Source organism: Anastrepha obliqua, chromosome 1 (genome assembly GCF_027943255.1).
Source record: "Anastrepha obliqua isolate idAnaObli1 chromosome 1, idAnaObli1_1.0, whole genome shotgun sequence".
NCBI classification, from domain to species: Eukaryota; Metazoa; Arthropoda; class Insecta; order Diptera; family Tephritidae; genus Anastrepha; species Anastrepha obliqua.
In genome coordinates this window covers 18,741,446-18,763,765 of record NC_072892.1, presented here as the reverse complement: position 1 = coordinate 18,763,765, position 22,320 = coordinate 18,741,446, and the positions used below count along the sequence as shown (strand labels likewise).

At 39.5% G+C, this 22,320-nt stretch overlaps 1 protein-coding gene across 1 annotated transcript in view; it reads left to right on the top strand.

Annotated features, from left to right (window-relative positions):
- The window catches only part of LOC129236294 (uncharacterized), a 110,933-nt gene that overhangs the window by 61,428 nt on the left and 27,185 nt on the right, over window positions 1–22,320 (top strand). The window contains exons 4-5 of the mRNA XM_054870594.1: window positions 5,855–6,685; window positions 14,036–14,529. Of these exons, the coding sequence (XP_054726569.1) occupies window positions 5,855–6,685; window positions 14,036–14,529 (1,325 nt within the window). The remainder of the gene's footprint in view (window positions 1–5,854; window positions 6,686–14,035; window positions 14,530–22,320) is intronic.

The following is a 22,320-nucleotide window of genomic DNA, read 5'->3' as shown; positions in this document are numbered from 1 at the left end:
AGTGAAACAACGTGCCGAGATTGGTTCCGTCACTTCAAAGACGGTGATTTCAATGTTGACGATCGTCCGCGTGAAGGAAGGCCGAAAACCTTCGAAGACACTGAATTGGAGGCTGGAGGCATTGCTCAATGAGGGTCCTTGTCAAACGCAAGAAGAGCTTGCTTCAGCACTAGGAGTTACCCGCCAATCCATTTCCAAGCGATTGCATGCTTTGATAATGATTCAGAAACAAGGGCCTTAGGTTCCTTATGAGTTAAAACCAAGGGATGTTGAGCGTCGTTTTTTCGCCTGTAAACAACTGCCACTGCTCCAGCGGCAAAAAAAGAAGGGGTTTCTTCATCGCATCGTGATGGGTGATGAAAAATGAAGTCATTGCAACAATCCAAAGAAACGAAAGTCATGGGGACTGCGCGATCATGCTTCTACGTCGTCGTCTCGCCCGAATATTCTCGCTCCGAAAATTATGCTATGTATTTGGTGGGACCACGTTATAAATAAAAAAAAATAAAAATAAATAATTGGCGCGTACACTTCTGTTAGGTGTTTGGCCGAGCTCCTCCTCCTATTTGTGGTGTGCGTCTTGATGTTGTTCCACAAATGGAGGGGCCTACAGTTTCAAGCCGACTCCGAACGGCAGATCTTTTTATGAGGAGCTTTTTCATGGCAGAAATACACTCGGAGGTTTGCCATTGCCTGCCGAGGGGCGACCGCTATTAGAAAAATGTTTTTATTAATTTTGCTTTCACCGAAATTCGAACCAACGACCTCTCTGTGAATTCCGAATGGTAAATGGTGGGACCACGTTAGTGTTAATTATTATGAACTGGTAAAACCAAGCGAAACCATCACTGGGGACTTCAATTGATGCTATTGAGCCGAGCACTGCGCGGAAAGCGGCCGCAATACGCGGAGAGGAATGAAAAGGCCAAACCCGTTGAAACCTACCTGGAAACACTAAAATGAGAAATCCTACCCCAACCCGCCATATTCTCCAGATATTGGGCCGTCCGATTACCACCTGCAGCGCGTAGAATTCTGTTAGGTGTTTGTCCGAGCTCCTCCTCCTATTTGTGGTGTGCGTCTTGATGTTGTTGCACAAATGGAAGATGCTACAGTTTAAGTCGATTCCGAACGGCAAATGGTTTTTATGAGCAGCTTTTTAATGGCAGAAATACACTCGGAGGTTTGTCATTGCCTGCCGAGGGGCGACCGCTATTAGAACAAACTCTTTCATCATTTTGCTGTTTCATGCACAGAGATTCGAGCCTACGCACTACCGAATGGTAGTCACGCACCAATCCATTCGGCTACGGTGGTCGCCATTAGATAATATAGTAGAGAATATTCTATAGCAAATATTAAGGAGTGTTATGGGTCCATAGTTTTCATTTTGTCTCCCTTCTTGTGGAGCGGGCAAATTATTCCGACTTCCCATTGTTCTGGCATACAAGTTTTTTTCTTCTGCTCAATAAGAACGATTTTATGAACTCGTCTTTTAATAGTGTTTTATTTTGACAGCTGTCAAAGTTCGCATCTGACACAAAACCTATAATTTGTTAAAATGAGTATAGCGAAGTGAATAATCGGATAAAAATAACTAAAATCCAATCGAAAAATTTTTGTCAACTGGTTCGGCCAATAGAGCCTGGAATAAAATATTCTATTGGCCAATTTTTACCAGACGTTAAGACACCAACATACATCCCGGCCGTTCAATGGAATATTTCTGCTGTAAGGGAAACCATCAAAACTCCTGTTTTTGTTTTTTTTTTTTTGGTGGTTAGGTTGGGTTAAAAATGCCTTCGCGTGATACAGTAACCGTCGCTACTACGTGTGTGGTGATTTCACTAAAAATATTCCTCCTCTTCTCTTGAATTTTCCCTCCACCCGGGGACTGCTTCCGTATTGCTTCGAGGTAGAGGGACAAGGCGGCCAAGACGGCGTCCTAAGAAGCACACTTACTCACCCTGCGTCCATGGTTGCCTATTTTGAGAAACCTATGCTCTTCAGCATAAGTTTTCATATTACGCCTCTTTTTTCGGATAATATCCTCCACGAAATTTGCGACGGCATTCCATTTTTCTTCGCCATCTTGCCTGCCAAAGTGTGAGCGTTTGAATTCTAATATCGGAGAAGCGTGGTACCGGGATTACTAAGATTTTTGTCTCCCATCTCCGTTTTGGGTCTTGTGCTACATCTATAGGGATGATTCCGCTGATAACTAAAACCGCTGCTTCAGATACTGTTCTGTATGGAGAAGCCACTCTGAGAGCGCAGGTGCATTGCACAGATTTGCAAAGTTTTTCGCTGGCACCCTTAGCGAATCTGCCCATATTTCGCATCCGTATAAAAGAATCGAGTTCGTCGAGTCCATTAAAAGTCTTCGCTTGTTGTGCGTTGGACCTCCAAGGTTTGCCATGAGCTTACTTAACATACCGCTTAGTTTGGCAGCTCTCGTGGCAGCATGATTTATGTGCGCCCAGTAAGTTAGCCTTGCGTCTAATTGCACTCCTAATATTTGATCACTATTTTTGTCGATAAAGTGGCATCGGGTACTTGTATATCTATCTACTTCTAATGGCATACGTCTGTTGGTCAGAAGGATTAGCTCTGTTTTCTCTGTGGCCAGCTTTAATCCATGGTCTTCTAGCCGAGTCTAAACTCGGATCATCACCTGATTTACCTTCCTTTTGGCTTCGTCAGTGTTTCGAGAGATTATTACAGCTGCAATGTCATCTGCGGCGGCCGCCGTAGCCGAATGGGTTGGTGTGTGACTACCATTCGGAATTCACAGAGAGAACGTCGGTTCGAATCTCGGTGAAACACCAAAATTAAGGAAAACATTTTTCTAATAGCAGTCGCCCCTCGGCAGGCAATGGCAAACCTCCGAGTGTTTTTCTGCCATGAAAAAGCTCCATAAGAGGAGGAGCTCGGCCAAACACCCAAAAAGGATGTACGCGCCAATTATATATATATATAATGTCATCTGCGTATCCCACCAAACGTAACTTCGTAACTTCATTCAAGGAAAATCGGATGTTTTGTTGAAAAACAAAAACATTTTTCAGACGAAGCTCATTTCCAACTCTCTCTATTCTTATATATTAACTTTGACTTTCTTTATTCAAAATAGTCCCCTCTGGCCTCGATACACTGTTTTGCGCGATCTGAAAGCTTTTCAAAAGAGTGTTTCAGGTCATTGGCCGGAATGTCCTTCAGGAAGTCGGTACAAACCTTTTGGATGGTCTCTACGGACGCGAAACGTTTTCCTCTCATGGCCAAATGCAATTTTCCGAATAAGTATGTAGAAGTCACAGGGAGCTATATGAGGCGAATACGGTGAGTAATTGATGGTAAAAATGCGATTTCTAGTCAAAAAATCAGTCACAAGGGTGGATCGATGAGATGCATGCAATAAGCGCCAACTTCCTCCTTTGCGGGATTCAGGGCGAAATCGGAGAATGCGACGAAACAAACGCTTCAAAACGCCAAGATAGAAAATTCTATTCACGGTTTGGCCCATTGGCACGAACTGGCTGTGAAAAATTCTTTTAGATTTGTAAAAACAAATGAACATCGAATTGATTTTTGACTTCTCCAAACGCGATTTTTGGTGGTGGCTCGCCTGGGGCCTTCCATTCGACACTTTGACGCTTAGTTTCAGGTTCATGTTGGAATCACCACATTTCATCACCAGTTACACCGTTGTAAGGGAAGGTCTCGTCTTTTCTCGCCTCCTTAATGAGGTATTTCGAATGTTGAATTCTGGGCAATTTTATGTCCTCAGTTAACTTGTGCGGAGTGAAACGTGCACAGACCTTTCGTATGCCCAAATGATCAGTTAGAATGCGACAAATCGATGTTTGGGAGATATTCAACTCCGATTCCATGAAGTGCAACGTTGATATCCATTTAAGCCCCTATAGATGAAGGGTTTGGAATAATCACAATAGAACTACACACTTTACTTTATCATATTACAAATAAAAGTGAATAATGAATAGCATTTGGAAAAAAAACTATGAAAAACTTGCCATCGATATTCTATGCTATTTTTTGGCCCAAAATTTTGCTGCTAAAATTCGCATTGACTTTCGCTTTTCTTTTCCGCGCACATAAACATAATAAGTTCAGATATCTTTGTTTGATATTTTTATGTTCGTGTATAGGATTATTTTATTGTCTGCGACTGAGTCTCAGTAGTTTTCTTTTACAGCGGCGATAATTCGTCGTTTGTTTTCTCCACTCGTTTCACATTTTGTGCGTTACTCCTTTGGCTTACACAGGGCGGCATGCATCAATAAACTTGCATATCTATGCCAATATATGTACATACATTTATGTATGTACAAACGAGTGTGTAAGTAAAGCAGCTTACTAAAGGAATTTCCGGCATAAATGATGAGCGTGGAATTTATGAGGCAAACGACTTCACTATTTGAAATTCTTATGATCCCCTCCTCCGCCAATATTAGATGAACATATGCACATACATGCATGCATACACACATTTATGGTATTGGTATCAGAGAAAGGATAGGATTTTAGTGAGCCTGGCAGTAAGGCTTGAATGGAGTTGTGGCACAAGGCGGCAGATATTGAAAAATAATTTAAGTTGAAAAACTGGAAACTATTTAAAAGTATTTCTGTACAGATGCTTAGTATTTAAATAGAGTTCTCAAAAGAGGGTTACTAGGCAGTTAAAATAAGGTTATTATTCTATGTTTTATTTATGTCTTACAAATTTCTTGTCATTGTAGCCATTCTTTGTGAGAGTAGAATTTTTAACTTCCACTTTTGTAAAATATAACCAAAAGCAATGGAAAAATAAAAAAATGTTTCGTTCATTTTCCTCTTCATACACATGACACAATACAACACACAATTTCATGTAATAAATAAATAAAATAACTAAAATTGTTTCTAAAATTAGAGATTACGAAGAGGAAAATATTATCAGGTCAGTCCATAAGTTCGTGCGTTTTTTAAAGGTGGTTTTAAAATTAATAAAAAAGATGTCTTCAAATCTGGATATTTCAAATGAAAGAAAACAGTAAACTTCGAGTTGGCATAAAATGAAAAAATCACTGATTCAAATATATAGTAAATACCCGTCTTCTTATAATCCATAACCTATCACAAAAATGCTATGAGAACAGAGATATTTTTTTTATTTTTTTACTTCTAAATTGCCACTCCTATCTACATATTATACATACATATAAATATAAATACAACACAGTATATTTGTAGTACATATGAATAAATCAGCCTGCTTTATGAGGCTTTAAAAAGTTTAAGATTTCAATGGTCCACTCGAATTGCGACACAGAAGAAAATAAAAAAACGAACTACCTGTCTCTCATTTCCGGTTCACGTGCGACACATGATGGTGACAACGATGACGATGCCGATGACGATGACAATTCCGCAACCATCAACAACAACACCCATCCCATTCATCCCACCGAAACGCCATCCACTTCTGCTGGCAATGACGGCGCCATTGATGATGGATGATGCATGCTGAATGCTGAACGAACAACTTACTACGCTGTGGCATCCACCTGACGTCCCACTGGCTGCTGCTTCTGTCACAATTACCGTTACGCACATGGCACATAAATTGATGGCAACATATTGCAACATGCCGCACGCGTTGGCGCACACAAACACACCGTCGTTACTGAAAATTACAAAAACAACAACAATGCGAACGAAAAACATTTCTGCTCCAATTACAATGGCAATTGACAACAACACAATCAACTTGAAATTGTGTAACCATCATAAACTGCCACCACCGGCGGCTGTCTAACGGACTGGGCGCGAATTGATGGGCTGTTCGCTGCAGGTTGGGACGATTGGAGTGATTTTACGCTCTGCAGCGTTACATGCGGCAAAGGTGTGCAACAACGCTTCCGACGCTGCCTGCTCGATAATCCAATGGTGAATTTCAACATGCAGCTCAACTTGAATGCGGTCGCTGATGATGAAGATGACGAAGATGTGGTTGATGACGATACGTTGAGCAGTGCAGGCTTTGATGATACTCAACCCCTGGCTAATGCATTAGCAAGCACCGATAGAGTGGACTTTGTTACTACGGCAATGAATGGCAAAAACGAGTATCAGCAACAGCAAAAGACCAAAATTGACAAAGAGAACAGCAGCAACAACTCACAACAGCTTAACAGAAATGCGGCTACGACGGACAATTCCGCAATTGTCGTACCCATTTCAGGCACCACTTCTGCCGTAGCCGAGTCAGTAGCATCCAACGAGTACATTGACTACAAGATTAATACGTCACATAAATCCAATTTGAGGAAAACACTAGCAACGCGCACAGTTACGACGGCAGCGGCAATTGTTGGCAAAAAAGTGGAAACCAATAAAGCAGATGACCGAGTTGATGATTCCAAAAGTGAAAATAGCAATGACAACAACGAACTGATGCGCACATTCGAAGGTAATCTCAGAGTAAATGAGGACACTTTCTTTGGCAGTGACAATGTGAAATTCGGCAAAGCGTCCACCAAGGACAAAGAAGATCATCATGCACAGTCAGGGGAGACCACGCGGCGTCAGCACAAGCGCCGAAAACCAACGAAAAACTATTCGACTTTGTTCTGCGAAGGCTACAACATTGAGCAGCGCAATTGCAACACATTCGAGTGCAGCGGTAAGCCAGCGCTTTAGTATATTGTTGTATTTGTATATGTACATAGTTCTATATAGAAATTAATATGTGCATTTTTATTTTGTACAAATTTATGTGTGCCGGTTATGTTTGTCAGTGACTTTGAATAGAGCGAGTCCATTTGAGTTATAAAAAATATTTACCAAATTATATTTTTTATAACTCAAATTCATTTTGCGGTTTGCCTTGTGGAAATTATAATGCGAACAGATGTTGACTTTGAAAAGATGATAGATTTGGCATACAAAAGCAGCTTCGTGCGATGCATTTCATAAATGCTCAACTTGTTACGTGATTAAGGTTCAAAATACTCAAGCATTCTTAGAAACTTCGAGTTCATCCCTCTGTCATCAGATCGTTTAGTCCAACCGGAACCTTCTCCACTTATATTCCGTCAAGGAAAGAGTGGACGGAGGGCTACACTTGGGGGCAGGGCCTGGTGAACTTGTTCACGGATGGATCGAAGTTGGAAAGAAAGGTTGGAGGTGGAGTATTTTGCGAGGAGCTCCCCATCAGACTCAAATTCAGGTTACCGGACCACTGCAGTGTGTTCCAGGCATCGCACCAACTCAGCGAGCGCTGGGCAAGTACACAAACGTGTAAGGTCGCGAAATCTTTCTGGCCACGTGTGGACCGGAGGCACTCGGGTGAGCTTCTGAGGCTGACAAAATATCAGCTCTCTAATCTCGTGGGCTCTCTCACAAGACACAATGCGCGTGGAATGCATGCTGTGAGACTTGGAATCACCTCAAGTCCTTTTTGCGCTGTATGTATGGAGGATGAGGTGGAATCATCTCAGCACCTTCTCCTTAGCTGCCCTGCTCTGACGGGGCTAAGATCCAGGCATCTTGGCTCCTACTTCTTTGCCACGCCTGCTGATATAGCTGGCGCTGACATTAAAAATCTGATGAATTTCATCAGCAGCATAAAGCGGTTGACGCAAACATAGTCATCGCTCGTAATTCGCACGCTCCTAACCTTCCCAGCACCACTTCTCCCCGCCCTCTCCCTGCATCCCATTGGTCTTTCTCTCTCACCTCATCCCCTTCATAATGGTATCACAAAGGACGAATCTTTCTTCGTCCAAGTGTGCCCATTCCCTGGGCAACCATACCAACCTAACCTAAGGTTCAAAATAGTGGATCTCTTTTGAGCCGATTCCCAACAATATTTTTATTTAATCTATAAAACAATACGAATATTTTTACTGGAGCAATCTCGTCGCCAAACTGAATTTTATTAGTTTTAATACCGCTTCATAAATAATACCGTCTTTTATCGAAAATAAGACACTGTCTTACTTTCTTACCTGCTAGGGCTTATTTTCAGGGGAGGACAAAACTAAAAATATATTTTTATTTAATATTTATTTTACATAGAACACAGAAATTTAAATTTATTCAATTACAGTGATGTCATCTTCTTCTGCAACATCGACATAAATAAAATTCTGAATTATATTCTGATTTTCTGCCAAGTCCATTTCCTGTTGAAACATTGATCCGAATCTCTCTTGTCTTGCCATATAGCTATCGTTAAATGAATACTTCTTATCTAAGTAGCCTGTTTGTAGTGCATAGAAAACATCACTATCAGTTATTTTGTCCCATGAATTTTTTACCCAATTCAAAACTTCTTGTAAGCCTGGTTTTACAAAATCACCTCGACAATTTCTCACCATTCTGTTTTCACTGATTTTATCCATTGATTTCCATCCGCAACTAAGCCTTGAACGGCTCGTTTATTGCAATGTCAATTGTCTGGAGGTAACCAGTCATTCCTACCGGAATCATTATTTGATCAATCTTTCGCTCAGCAAGAAAGTTTTTCATGTCTTTAGCGCGGTGAGTACTGGCTGAATCCCAAACTAGTAAAGCTCTATTGTGACCCCTTAACAGTGGTGGCAACATAAAATCAACCCACTTTCTTATAACTGCTTGGGTGCACCAGGCTTTTTCACTTTCAATGACATAAATTCCTGAAACATTTTGAATCTGACCTTTTTGTACCTTTGGTGATTAAAAATGACGTTACTTTCTTGCCATCTGGACGAATCGCTAAAAAACAGGCAACGCGTGCACTATCATAACCGGTAGAAGGAACGTAAAGTGAATTGGAGACGCCTTGTGATGAACTGCCGTTTGAGCTCCTTGTCTCAGGAATACCGCGGTCCCATCCATTTTGATATTTCAAAAATCGATGCCATCAACAAAAAACTTAGACGCAAGTGCACGCTTAACAACTTCATTGTCTTCCAGTTTAAAAAATGTTGTTGATATCCTTAGAGGCAGTTCATATCGTTTAAGGAAGTTGACACTGGTTGACGATGCTTTAAATTCTTCTGTGGGTATATCAAATTCAATTGCTGTTTCAAGGGCAAATTTTTGAAAATCAGTCCTCCGCACAACCAAAGCCATTGCTCTGCTGCCTGCAATCCATTCCCAAATGCAATCTTCTAAGTCAGAAAAAAACGACTGCCGACCTGATCCAAGTCTGCGTTTTTTCTCATTTCCTTGGTCCACCAGTTGACACAGGTAATCGAAATCTTCACGCCGCCATTTACGAACCATACGGAGATCCAGTACCTTCTCTTTACAGATTGCTGCAAGATTGACACCCCTGGAGTCTTCCACGATTCCCTTTTTGTGCTCGTCGGAATAGCTCTTTCGTTTTGTACTCATTTTAGGTGGGGTTAAAAATTATTCACTTTATGTTTAAATAAAATTAAGTATGAGGAAATAATTAGACTTACAAGACTGAAATGAATGAACGTTTTATACCTGCACTGTCGCTCAATGTAGACTGCTGCCTTATGTTGTATTTTGAAGATAAATTGTCACATTATTTTAACTAGGGATTATTTTCGGGAGATGTCTTATTTTACAAAAAGTTCCGAACATCATGATAGAGCTTATTTTCGGAAAAAGACGGTAGGGACTATTCCAAGATTTATTCAAATAGACTGTAAGTAAGCGATGTCGGTTGAAGTAATGATAATGAAGACAATATCAGCTCGTCAAGAGTAAATTTTGAAGAAAAAGGAAACGTCATTTTAAAATTGTATGCATGCTGGGTATATGTCGCCACTGAGTCCAGTAACAATGGCACACTTAGACCTTTCATAGGTCCATTTTGATACCACTGGAACTTATCCTTACCCTATGGGCTTCTTTTCAAACCATCCAGTAGCTTTAATAAACGAGCAAAGCTTGGTTAATTTTAAAGGGTATTACAGGTGAACGGATTGCGGTATCGAGAGATGATTAAGGATTTTTTATGGCCGAAATTGGATGGTATTGATCTGGACAATGTTTATTTTCAACATGACGGCGCTACGTGCCACACAAGCAACGAAACCATTGATCTTTTACGGGAAAAGTTTCTGGACCGTGTTATCTCTCGAAGAGGTGAACACAATTGGCCTCCGACATCATGTGATTTAACACCTTCTGCCTTTTTGCTTTGGGGCCACGTGGAAGAGAAGGTCTACGCCAACAGCACAGGGTCGATTCAGGACCTCAACAACGATTCAAGACCTCAACGACGGAATTCGGAGGCTGACGAGGACATAAGGCAGCCACTTTGCGATTCGGTTATGGAAAATTTCATGAAAATGATATTGTCCTGTAAGCGCGGTCGTGGTGGTCATTTACCTTGTGTTATTTTCCACTATTTATATTGAAATAAACATCCGATCATTTATATTAAAAAACAGCATTTTTCTTTGAATATCAAAATAACACCTCTTATTAAAAACCCTATAGATGCGCTATGTCCGCTACATCAATTAAGGTATCAAGAGTGCGGAGCCTCCTTTTAGCATAGCTTTCACACTCACATAAAAGGTGTCTGACTGTTTCCTCTTCTTCTGTATTAAGACAGCTTCTACAGAAATCGAAGTACGAGTGTTCTGACCTCCTAGCGTGACGGCCTATTAAACAATGGTCAGTTAATACCCCTTTCATTTTTCTTATAGCTTCTCTGCTAAAACTTAACAAGCTTTTTGATCGACCGCTGTTCAATTGCGGCCATGTCTGTCCCGAACATGGCCCCTTAATTCGCATGTTAGGATGTTTTGCCAACTTGTATTTGCTTATTGATGGTTTCCCTATCTATAAGTAGCTTACAAGTGGCTTTTTTGACAGTTTTTCGGAGTACACCCCTCCACGTACTGTGTTGTCTAGTTTTGAGCCATCTGTAAAGATGTTAATATCATTTTCTCTAACAATAAGCCCGTTATAGATCAAAGAGACTTATAAAATCTACATCTAAATCACTGTCTCATACGGTCTATCATTTCAATAAAAAAAAATGTCGATATCACACCTTTCAAAATGAGGTGAATTCCTGCTAGATCTATCGAACCTCCCACTGCGCGATGTCTCAGAATCGAACATAAATACTAGATGAAGCGAAAAGTTCTCAACATTTTTCTCTTTATTTAGAAAATGAAGATGGCGAATTATAAATCTTTACGCTAATAATAGAAATTTGAATAGGTCGAATCAAGGAGTCAACGCCTGTCAAATAACTTTTATTTAAGCGAACATAAATACTAGATGAAGCGAAAAGTTCTCAACATTTTTCTCTTTATTTAGAAAATGAAGATGGCGAATTATAAATCTTTACGCTAATGGCTAGAAGCAATTTTCTGTATAATCTACAAATCCTGGGCAATATCTCAAGTACTCTCAAGCCGGTCCGACATGACGGGTTTCATGATTTTATCAGCACTTTCGACGAAAGGTCGAAATTTGGAGTCAACGCCTTGAAATGGAAATTTGAATAGGTCGAGTCAAGGAGTCAACGCCTTGAAATAGAAATTTGAATAGGTCGAATCAAGGAGTCAACGCCTGTCAAATAACTTTTATTTAAGCGCACTGTAACTCAAAGGCATCTAGCGGAGAGCATTCAGAACTTTTTATCTCAGCTAATATTTTTCGTGTGAAGTTATGTTTTAGGAAGTTGTCTAGACGAAGAAGAGACGATCCCGCACCTTCTCTGTCACTGTCCTGCTCTATCCAAACGTAGAGCGCGCCATTTTGGGTAGACAATCCTTTAATGAATTGGAAGATCTCAGCTCTGTCGGAATTAAGGATCTTATAAAATTTTTGAAACGTACAGGGTGCGCGATCTTTTATGTCGGTATGAAAACATTGAATAACTTAAAAAAAAAACAAAAAACAACTGATTTGTATAAATGAGGTTGGCTTGTTTATTTACAATTTATTAAAACTATTTTTAGAATACAATGAGAGTATCAATCAAGTGGCCACCTTTATTGGCAATCACAAACTGCGATCTTTTTTCTGCGTTTGTCATCACCTTGTCAAGCATTTCGAGTGTTATAGCGTCGATTTCGACACGAATGTTTGCCTTAAGCCGCCAATAGTCTGGGGCTTGTTGGCGTAAATCTTACTTTTCAGAAAACCCCACAAAAAGAAGTCCTGGGGGGTTAAGTCAGGTGATCTGGGGGGCCAGCCGATGTCGCCTCTTTTTGACACAAGACGTCCCGGGAATTTCTGTTACAGAAATTCAATTGTTGCATTCGCAGTGTGGCATGGCGCATCGTCTTGCTGAAGCCGGTAACCGTCTAAACCTTTCTCACGCATTTGCGGGCAGACATAATGAGCCAACATCCATCGGTACTTTCCGGTCATACAATGACGCTTCATGGATCTCTTGTGGATTATCAGTTCCCCCAATGTGGCAATTTTGTTTATTCACGCTGGAAGAGAGATTAAAGTGTGCCTCGTCAGTCATTAAAATTTGCTTCCAAAAATCGGGTTCAGTGTCAACCATTCGAGCGCTTGTTTGGCCGTATTCGAAGCGACATGAATGGTCTGTCGGCGATATTGCACTTTATATGGAAACACATTTAAATCATCCCGCGTTGTGGTTTCACTGACGCCAAAATGCTGAGCGCGGCGACGATACGACACTGTTGGCTCCTGGGCAACGCTCCCCTCACTGCTTCAACAAGTTCATTGGAACGTCTTGGTCGTTGATGAACGGCATGTTGACGATCACCTACTGTCCCGTGCTCAAAAAAATTCGACACCAAACGACGAATAGTAGTGTCAGACGGTGCCTGTTTGCCGCGATACTTTTTGCGTTATGCGCGTTGAGTTAGAACAATAGAACGACTATTTTCGATGTGTAGCGTCACTATTTCAGCGCGTTGTTTCGGTGTAAAGCGATCCATGGTTGAAATTGTACTGAATTGACATATCGAAAAGATATATGTTGAAGTCGATCGGTTGGTGAATGAGTGAATGACAAAGTTATTCAGCGTTTACATACCGACATAAAAGATGGCGCACCCTGTACACACTGGTTTTAGGAGAGATAAAGACAAGTTCCTCACGCGTCATGACAATGGGCCATGAGCATGAACCTAACTTTAGCTATTTTTTAGGAAATAAAAATATAAAATAAATATTTCCTTAAGCTAATTAAAAAGATTTGAATGTATTCCACATATTTTATGGTTTTCCTAAAGTATATTTAAAGTATAAAAAAAAATTATAAAAATTATTGTATTTATTTTTTCGTTTTCATTCTATTCATATATTTATTTGCTACGGGTCAAGGCATCTACATCGAAGCCACGAATCGCTCAGTAGTGGCTCTTGTACTATTTACGATGAGAATGAAGAATAAAACGCTCAGTGAAAAGTATTTAGCAGTCTTCATTTTCACAATTCCATTAGTTACTTCGTTTCAGTTGATTAACTTGGAGTAGACGGCGAGGGCGAGGAATGGAAAGCCCTATAAAAACAGTTTATCAATAAAAGTACAAACCAAAGCAACAAATACTTTGGCATACCTACACATGCACGAGTGTACTCTATCTAGGGGAAGAGCATAAAGAAAAAATACTGAGCTCTGGCATCGTTTCGTTGAAATTTAATTCCCGCAAGACAAACCTTGTTCGACAACAACAATCCTCGGCTGCCAATCGCTTTCACAGTCAACATAGCGGAAATTAATATGCTCCATTCACTGGCATTCCCTGCTCTGCATGCATATGTGCCCATTCAGAACTTCTGACTTTTGAAAGAGTTGCAACATTTTTCTATCTCCCAACTCAATCAAGAGACAATGCAAACTAACGATTGGACGTTTTACATGCTGCTCAAGAATATGAGTACATACACAAACATACCTACATACAAACGGCATGACAAGTTCTTGTTCCTTCACATTGTGATTTTGTTTTTTTTTTAATTTTTGCTGCTTCTTTCATTTGCATTTGCGTTTTGGTTTTTTTCTTTCTTGAAAAATATTTGACTAAAATTTCTACCCGTCTGTGTTCTCCACATATTTCAGATGACATAAGTGACTTATTAAAATTTTACAAAAAGTTCTCCATGCCAGAGGATGTTGCAAGTCCCGCTACAGTAGCTATGCAATCGTCACCGGTAATGCCGCTTGCAGTTGATAGCCACACAACAACAACTGTTACGGTGGAAACGGTCATGCTAGGCACAACCGTGACAGCATCATCGGCAGGAGCACCAATGACAGCTGACTTGGCTGGCAATGCGGCAACAACTGGCGCCAAATCAGCTGTTGGCAGCAGCAAAGGCTCTGGGTCAGGCGCTGCTATCAGTGGCAGTGCCAGAGCCAGAGCTTTATTTGATGCAGATGCAGCATCTGATGTTGGCAGCTTTCTCAGTGTCAGTACGGCGAATGCAAATGCTGCTGCCAGCTCAGCGACTGTTGTCAACACACCACCGTCAACGACACCAGCTAACATGGGCTACATTCGCAGTTGGCGGAATCCGCTGAATTTCACGATAATGCTGACGTTGCGAGTTCGAGTAAGTAGCGATGCTTAGGTGTAATGCATTGATAATAAAAGAGGAAAGAGCAAATAGGTGGTTAATAAGTGATCTGCTTGGATGTATATACATATGTATGGGTGTATGTATGTATGCATTTATGTGTGCAAATAAGTGCTATTCACAAATTTCTGCTAATTACATTTTAAAAGTACCCAAGTCCGGCCGCGCATTAAACGCATTCAACGTAATATATTGGCCGCGTATAGCTGGATAAGAAGTATTGTAGGTACAAGGTGGCGCAAAATTAATCATCCAACTTTGCTTTTGAATAATTTTTTTATTGCATAAAAAATGTTTCGAGTGCTGGAAATCTTTATTTGACCTTTACGCGGCCCATAGCTTGTCTGCTTGTATACTGCAGCTGTGTAGTTCTCAAGTGTCAAACATGACTGACGTACACCGCCATTTGCAAAAATTACAAGTTTTCTCATAATGTGATTAATATTGCGCCACCTTGTACAAACAACTCGAGAACACACAAAAAACGGCCGCTAATAACAGACTTTGTTACGACGAAAAAACTAACAGAAGCCGTTAATAATTTGAATAGATTCCGACAGATAGGCTGGACATATCTGACATATCTGCTGATGATAGCATTTTTGGTCCGGCCTGTAATAAACGTGCACTCTTGTTATCAAATAGCAAATTTGGAAATTACAACCACCATCTAATGGTTAATTTTTTATTATATCGTAAAAATTACGTTGAATAAATTTAGTTTAAAATAGTTTGGTGTGAAATTACGGATAAACTCATTTTTTTTTCATTTATTCTTAAACTATTTTCATAATTATGGGCACAAATGTGAAAAGCATCAAAATTGCGAAATTTTTAATTTAAGGGGCTAGGGGCAGTCAGAATTTTCAAAAAGTTTGATTTTTTTTAACATTTTCTTAAAGTATAATATCTTAAAAAATATTGTGTGAAAATTTGAAGTGAATCCGACAAATACTTTCCGAGTTATTCAACAATTACCAAGGGGCGCTCGGGAGCTCCGGAATCGATAGCAAAACTTTAAATGCGTTTTTCTCAAAACTATGTTTTTTGAATTGGTGATCACTGTAACTTAAAAACCGCTTGGTAGATTTCAATAAAATTTATACTGCTTTTGAAAAACATAAAAAACTCGTGCCTGATCGAAGGATTTTTTTTTAAATTACGATTTTTTTAAACAATTAATTGTCGGTTTTTTTCTCGAATATTTGAAAAATATTTCCTGAAGCCGCCATATTGTTAATTTAAAAAAAAAAGCTTCGATCACGCACGAGATTATCTGTTAATTAAACTACTTTCTCTTGTCTGATTGATTTTGGATGAATCTCCAAGGACTTGTGATGATTACCTCAATGGACTTCTGAAGAAACGGGCTCCACACAAACAGCGATAACTTTTACAATTAATAACTTTTGTTTTGTTTTGAAATTTTACTAAAGTCAAGTCGAAACATGATGTATTAATGTTTTTTTTTTTGTTAGTAAAATAAAGCAACTGACTAGAAAAAAAAAATTATTGAAAATCATCATTTTTTCGGGCCTCTGACTACCCCTGACCCCTTAAAAATATAATATAAAAGATCGTAGAAAGAACTTTGCTTTTAAAGCCGTATATTTCTTTTAATTTTATGTAATAGTGGTATTAATCGGTGGTATGAAAGTAAAGGGTGTTTTTTTTAGAGGTTAGGTTTTCAAGTTGGCACTACTTTTTTCGTAGATGGTCTTTTTGACAGCTGTCACTTGATTTATGCTCAGTTTGGTTTGCCATTTCATAATGAATAGACTTACACCTGAACAACGTTTGCAAATCGTGCAAATTTATTACGAAAATAATGGTTCGGTTCGCGCGACGCATCGAAGAAAATTTTGTTCAGCGATAAAGCTCACTTTTGGTTGAATGGGTATGTCAATAAGCAAAATTGTCGCATTTGGAGTGAACATAATCCACAAGCCATTGCTGAGACGCCGTTACATCCTCAAAAAGTCACTGTTTGGTGTGCTCTATGGGCAGAGGGAATCATTGGTCCATATTTCTTTAAAAATGAAGCCGGTCATAATGTTACAGTCAATGGAGAGCGCTATAGAGCCATGATTAATGACTTTTTTGTGCCTGAATTGGACGATGTTGATGTGGACGACCTTTGGTTCCAACAAGACGGCGCCACATGCCATACAGCCAACGCAACAATCGATTTATTGAAGGAAACTTTTGGTGAGCGCATTATCTCGCGCCGTGGACCTGTGGCGTGGCCTCCAAGATCGTGCGATATAACACCGCTGGACTATTTCTTGTGGGGCTATGTGAAGTCGCTTGTCTACGCAGATAAGCCCGAGACGATTGACGTCTTGGAAGAGAATATTCGGCGCGTTATTGCTGACATACGGCCCCAATTGCTGCAAAAAGTGGTCGAAAATTGGGCCTCTCGGCTGGAATTTATTCGAGCCAGCCGCGGCGGCCACTTGCCCGAAATCATTTTTAAAACATAATGGCAAGCCCTTATCTTTATAATAAAGCTAAATTCTTGGCCATAACATTAAATTATATACGTTTCATTTCATCTTGAAAACCTAACCTCTAAAAAAAACACCCTTTATTACAGTTATAATAAAATGAGCATTAGCACTCGTACCAAACCACACAGGCATTAGTATGAACCTATGCACATAACAATGTTTTAGTACTGCCATTATCGAGTACATATCTATTGTAGAGCCTCAAACCATTTTGTGCTTTCCAAATCGATTTCGGATCAAAAGAACTACCAATATTTGTACTCAGATATTTGTTTGCTTAATTGGGCCAAGCTTTCCTGCACGTTCGAAAGTTAAACAAAAGTAATGTCTAAATTAAGAAAATAAGAAGTAAACGCAAAAGGAAACCTAAGTAGAATTCATCGAATGAGAACAAAAAACTTGTCACACAGAGAGGAAAGAAAATTTCATAGGAATTGATTTGCTCAAATTTAACTCACCACAAGCATGTCCGTTGACCTGAGTTTCTAAAATGTTACATCAGTGTATGTATATGTGGCTGTGTATATGAATGAATATATGCACTCAGTGTCTAAATGAAATGCATAGAAATGTGATACCCAGACATGCAAATTTATGTGCTTATGTAGAGGGAAAACTACTGCCTCCAAATTGGGACATTTCTAGTTGATTAGGAATTATGACTAGTAAGTGCGCCTTATTCTTGCCAAATAAGTAGTTGAGCACTATTCATTTGGTGATGTCCGAAGATCTGACACCCTTTTTCCAATAGTTGAGATTGGATTTTAAATAAAAATATATAAAAAATGATTTTTATTTATAATTAAATATCACACAACAACACAAAATAACAAAATATGTATGAATATTCTTCATTCTTCTTTTCCGCTCGATGTCATCTTAATACTTTCAGACTGGTTTATATTTAATGAAGTATACCAAATGGCGGCCGCCGCAGCCGAATGGGTTGGTGCGTGACTACCATTCGGAATTCACAGAGAGAACGTAGGTTCGAGTCTCGGTGACACACAAACATTAAGAAAAACATTTTTCTAATAGCGGTCGCCCCTCGGCTGGCAATGGCAAACCTCCGAGTGTATTTCTGCCATGAAAAAGCTCCGCATAAAAAATATCTGCCGTTCTGAGTCGGCTTGAAACTGTAGGTCCCTCCATTTAGGGAACAACATCAAGACGCACACCACAAAGGAGAAGGAGCTCGGCCAAATACCCAAAAAGTGTGTACGCGCCAATTATATATATATATATATATATATACCAAGTTCAAGGCAATTTATTCCTGGTAGGCTACTTATTCAGCTAAAAATGTTATTTATGTATGGTATACTTGTATGCATACAAAACTTGTTAGGTACCTTCGTATTGTTTTCATACCTTCGTTTCTAGATAATCTTAAGAGTAAAAAACTTTAAAATTTGTTTAACTCTGCTGTTATATCAGAAGCACACGATTTCTTTGCTAACTTAGCACTTACTTACTTACTTATATGGCCTGATCAAAGATCACAACCCATTACCGTGTTAGGGCCGATTGTAACAAATCTCGCCAGGCGTCTTTGCTTTGCACGCGCCTTCTCCAATTTATTACACCAAGCGATGACAGGGTTCCCTCATCTTGATCCTTCCGTGGGAGACATGGTCTTTCCCTTCCCTAACTTACCAAACGAACAGCTTCTTTGCTGGAGCTTCTGCATCCAACCGCTCGACGTGGCCCAGCCAGCGCAAGCGCTGAATATTAATGCGCTTCACTATGTCCACCTCGTCGTAGTGTTCATACAGCTCGTGGCTCATTCGGCGGTAGTAGTTATCGCCAACAAGAAAAGGACCGAAGACTTTCCGAAGATTCTTTCTCAGGAATACCCCAAGAGCTGCTGCATCAGTCTACGACAAGAGCCATGCTTCAGCGCCATAAAGTAGCACGGGCAAGATGAACGTCGTGTAGAGTATTAATTTTGTCGACCGAGAGAGGTCTCTGCTACGCATTTGCTTACTGAGACCATAGTAATATCCATAGCGTGATTCGTCGGTTTATCTCCAGGCTGGCATTGTTTGTTGTAGTGACGGCGGTGCTAAGATATATAAATTCTTTGACGATTTCAACGGCATGGTTGTCCGCTGAAATGCTGGATCCAAAACGCCGCGTATCTTTCCTAGTGGACGGCATATACTTCGTCTTTCCCTCGTTAACCGCTAGACCCAGTCTATTTGACTCACTTTCGGCAGCGGAAAATACAGCGGTAACATCTCGCTTGCAGTTCCCTTTGATGTCAATGTCAGCAGCATATGCAAGGAGCTGGACACTTTTAATGAAAATATTGGCATTTCGATGAATACTGGCTCTCCGCAGTATCTCTTCCATAAGTAAGTTGAAGAGGTCGCACGATAGTGGATCGCCTTGTCTGAAACCTCGCTCGGTATTGAAAAGTTCATCGAGGTCTTTACCTACCTTGGCAGAGCTGGACGTGTTGCTCAATGCCATTTTGCAAAGTCGAATCAGTTTTGCGAGAATACCGAACTCAGACATTGTGGCATATGGGCAATCGCTTATCGGGCTATAGAAAGCAGCCTTATAATCGAGAAAGAGATGATGAGTTATGTCGTTATCTTTTTCATCAGTAAGCTGGCATATGGTTTTAGTCTTCGGAACTTAGCACTTAGATATATTGAATGTGAACTACACCTAAACGTCAACGACACCGTTGGACTTCTTTCTTTGGGGTTATTTGAAAGAAAAGGTATACGTCGATAAGCCAGCAACAATTCAAGAGCTAAAGGATGAGATAATTCGGCACATTAAAGGCATAGAACTTCAATTATGCCTCAGCGTCATCGAAAATTTTGACCATCGGATGGAAGTGTGACGCCGAGGCCACGGCGGCCATTTGGCCAATATTTTGTTCCATATGTAATTGAGCTATATCAATATTATCATAATAAAGAGAAATGACAATATTTTCTTAAAAAAATTGTATTTTATTCAAAATCAACACCGGCCTTTGAAACTTAACCACCCTTTATTATAAATATCTTAAATGGCTGTGATTATAGAGCTTTGCATAAATATTTATGCTGATGTCTCAAGTTTAGGGAAATGATTTGAAATGAGTTTTCACAAGTACGCTTTTGAGTTTGAAAAATATTATATTGTGCGTACTGAAGTTTTAGTTATTTTTGTATTTTATAATGTAAGAATTCTTTGAATTAAAAGTGAAGAAAAGTGTGCCTTCAACATATCAATGTTATAGTCGTCCGTTCTCCTAGTTACAAGCACCCATTGTATATATGTATATATAATTATCTTTTTAAAATAAAGAACAAAAGCAGAACTACTCGTGTATGTAAATATATTTTTCGCAGTTTATATCTGCTCGCACTTTTGCAAATCCATCAGCATCAGTCAGTTGCGTTTCTTCCAGTTTCCTTGTGACCACTTAGAGTTGGCAATTGTCCAATTCTCCAAAAGAAAAATAACTACTGATTGTCAATGTGTACATACATATGGGTACACATAAACTTCAATCTACATATACACTGGTGGCAACTCTCAAGAAGTCCATTTTAAATTTTTTAAATTTTCATACTTTCTTCTAAGTAGAACTAAGTATAGCAAAAATGTGTGTCTTGCGAAAAGGTAACTTTTCCGTAGGTAGAAAGTAGGGAAAGACAAAGAAAAAATCAGTGTTAGAAAACACACGTTCCCACGACAGTCGGTTCTACGTTACCGGAACGATCCGGATTTATATCCAGCCAGGGACTGCTATTACAGCAGCATTCCCTTTTTTTTTTTGTTTTTAAGTTGTTTATTTATTTGGTATTAATAATGTTATGTACTAAAATAAACAATAGTTTTAAGTATATAATATGATTATACAATGACTCTAGACGAGTTCTCAAGTACATGACGAGCTTCTTATAGATATATATAGTAACATTTTATTAATATAATTGATGGTATTTTAGATGTGTCTGCTTTAATTTGAAACTTTTATAATATTTTATGTTTATTTTGCAGAGAAAAAACAGTGCATGCTTAGATTTTTTAATAGAAGATAAAATGGTTTAAAAGGAAGTTATGTCGAGTATTCGGCATGAAATAGTGTTTATGTTTGTGTATTGTTTAGCCACCAGCATTTTTTATTAATAAAGGGTGTTTTTTTTAGAGGTTAGGTTTTCAAGTTGGCACTACTTTTTTCGTAGATGGTCTTTTTGACAGCTGTCACTTGATTTATGCTCAGTTTGGTTTGCCATTTCATAATGAATAGACTTACACCTGAACAACGTTTGCAAATCGTGCAAATTTATTACGAAAATAATGGGTCGGTTCGCGCGACGCATCGAAGAAAATTTTGTTCAGCGATGAAGCTCACTTTTGGTTGAATGGGTATGTCAATAAGCAAAATTGTCGCATTTGGAGTGAACATAATCCACAAGCCATTGCTGAGACGCCGTTACATCCTCAAAAAGTCACTGTTTGGTGTGCTCTATGTGCAGAGGGAATCATTGGTCCATATTTCTTTAAAAATGAAGCCGGCCATAATGTTACAGTCAATGGAGAGCGCTATAGAGCCATGGTTAATGACTTTTTCGTGCCTGAATTGGACGATGTTGATGTGGACGACCTTTGGTTCCAACAAGACGGCGCTACATGCCATGCAGCCAACGCAACAATCGATTTATTGAAGGAAACTTTTGGTGAGCGCATTATCTCGCGCCGTGGACCTGTGGCGTGGCCTCCAAGATCGTGCGATATAACACCGCTGGACTATTTCTTGTGGGGCTATGTGAAGTCGCTTGTCTACGCAGATAAGCCCGAGACGTCTTGGAAGAGAATATTCGGCGCGTTATTGCTGACATACGGCCCCAATTGCTGCAAAAAGTGGTCGAAAATTGCCACTTGCCCGAAATCATTTTTAAAACATAATGGCAAACCCTTATCTTCATAATAAAGCTAAATTCTTGGCCATAACATTAAATTATATACGTTTTATTTCATCTTGAAAACCTAACCTCTAAAAAAAACACCCTTTATCAGGGGCTTCTATTTTGTCTCTGGGGGAGATGTATGTATCAAAACGTTGGTTTTCTCTGTTAAGGGCTTTTGACGTGTCTGTTTTAACGTTGGCTCTTCTATGAATGTGATAAATTATCAGTATATAGTCCTTATTTTGTATAAAACCGTTCTTATCAAGATAGAGGAATGTTTCCGGTGGTGTAAATCCATTTTTAATGGTTGACAGGAAATATTCATCGCTTTCATGGTA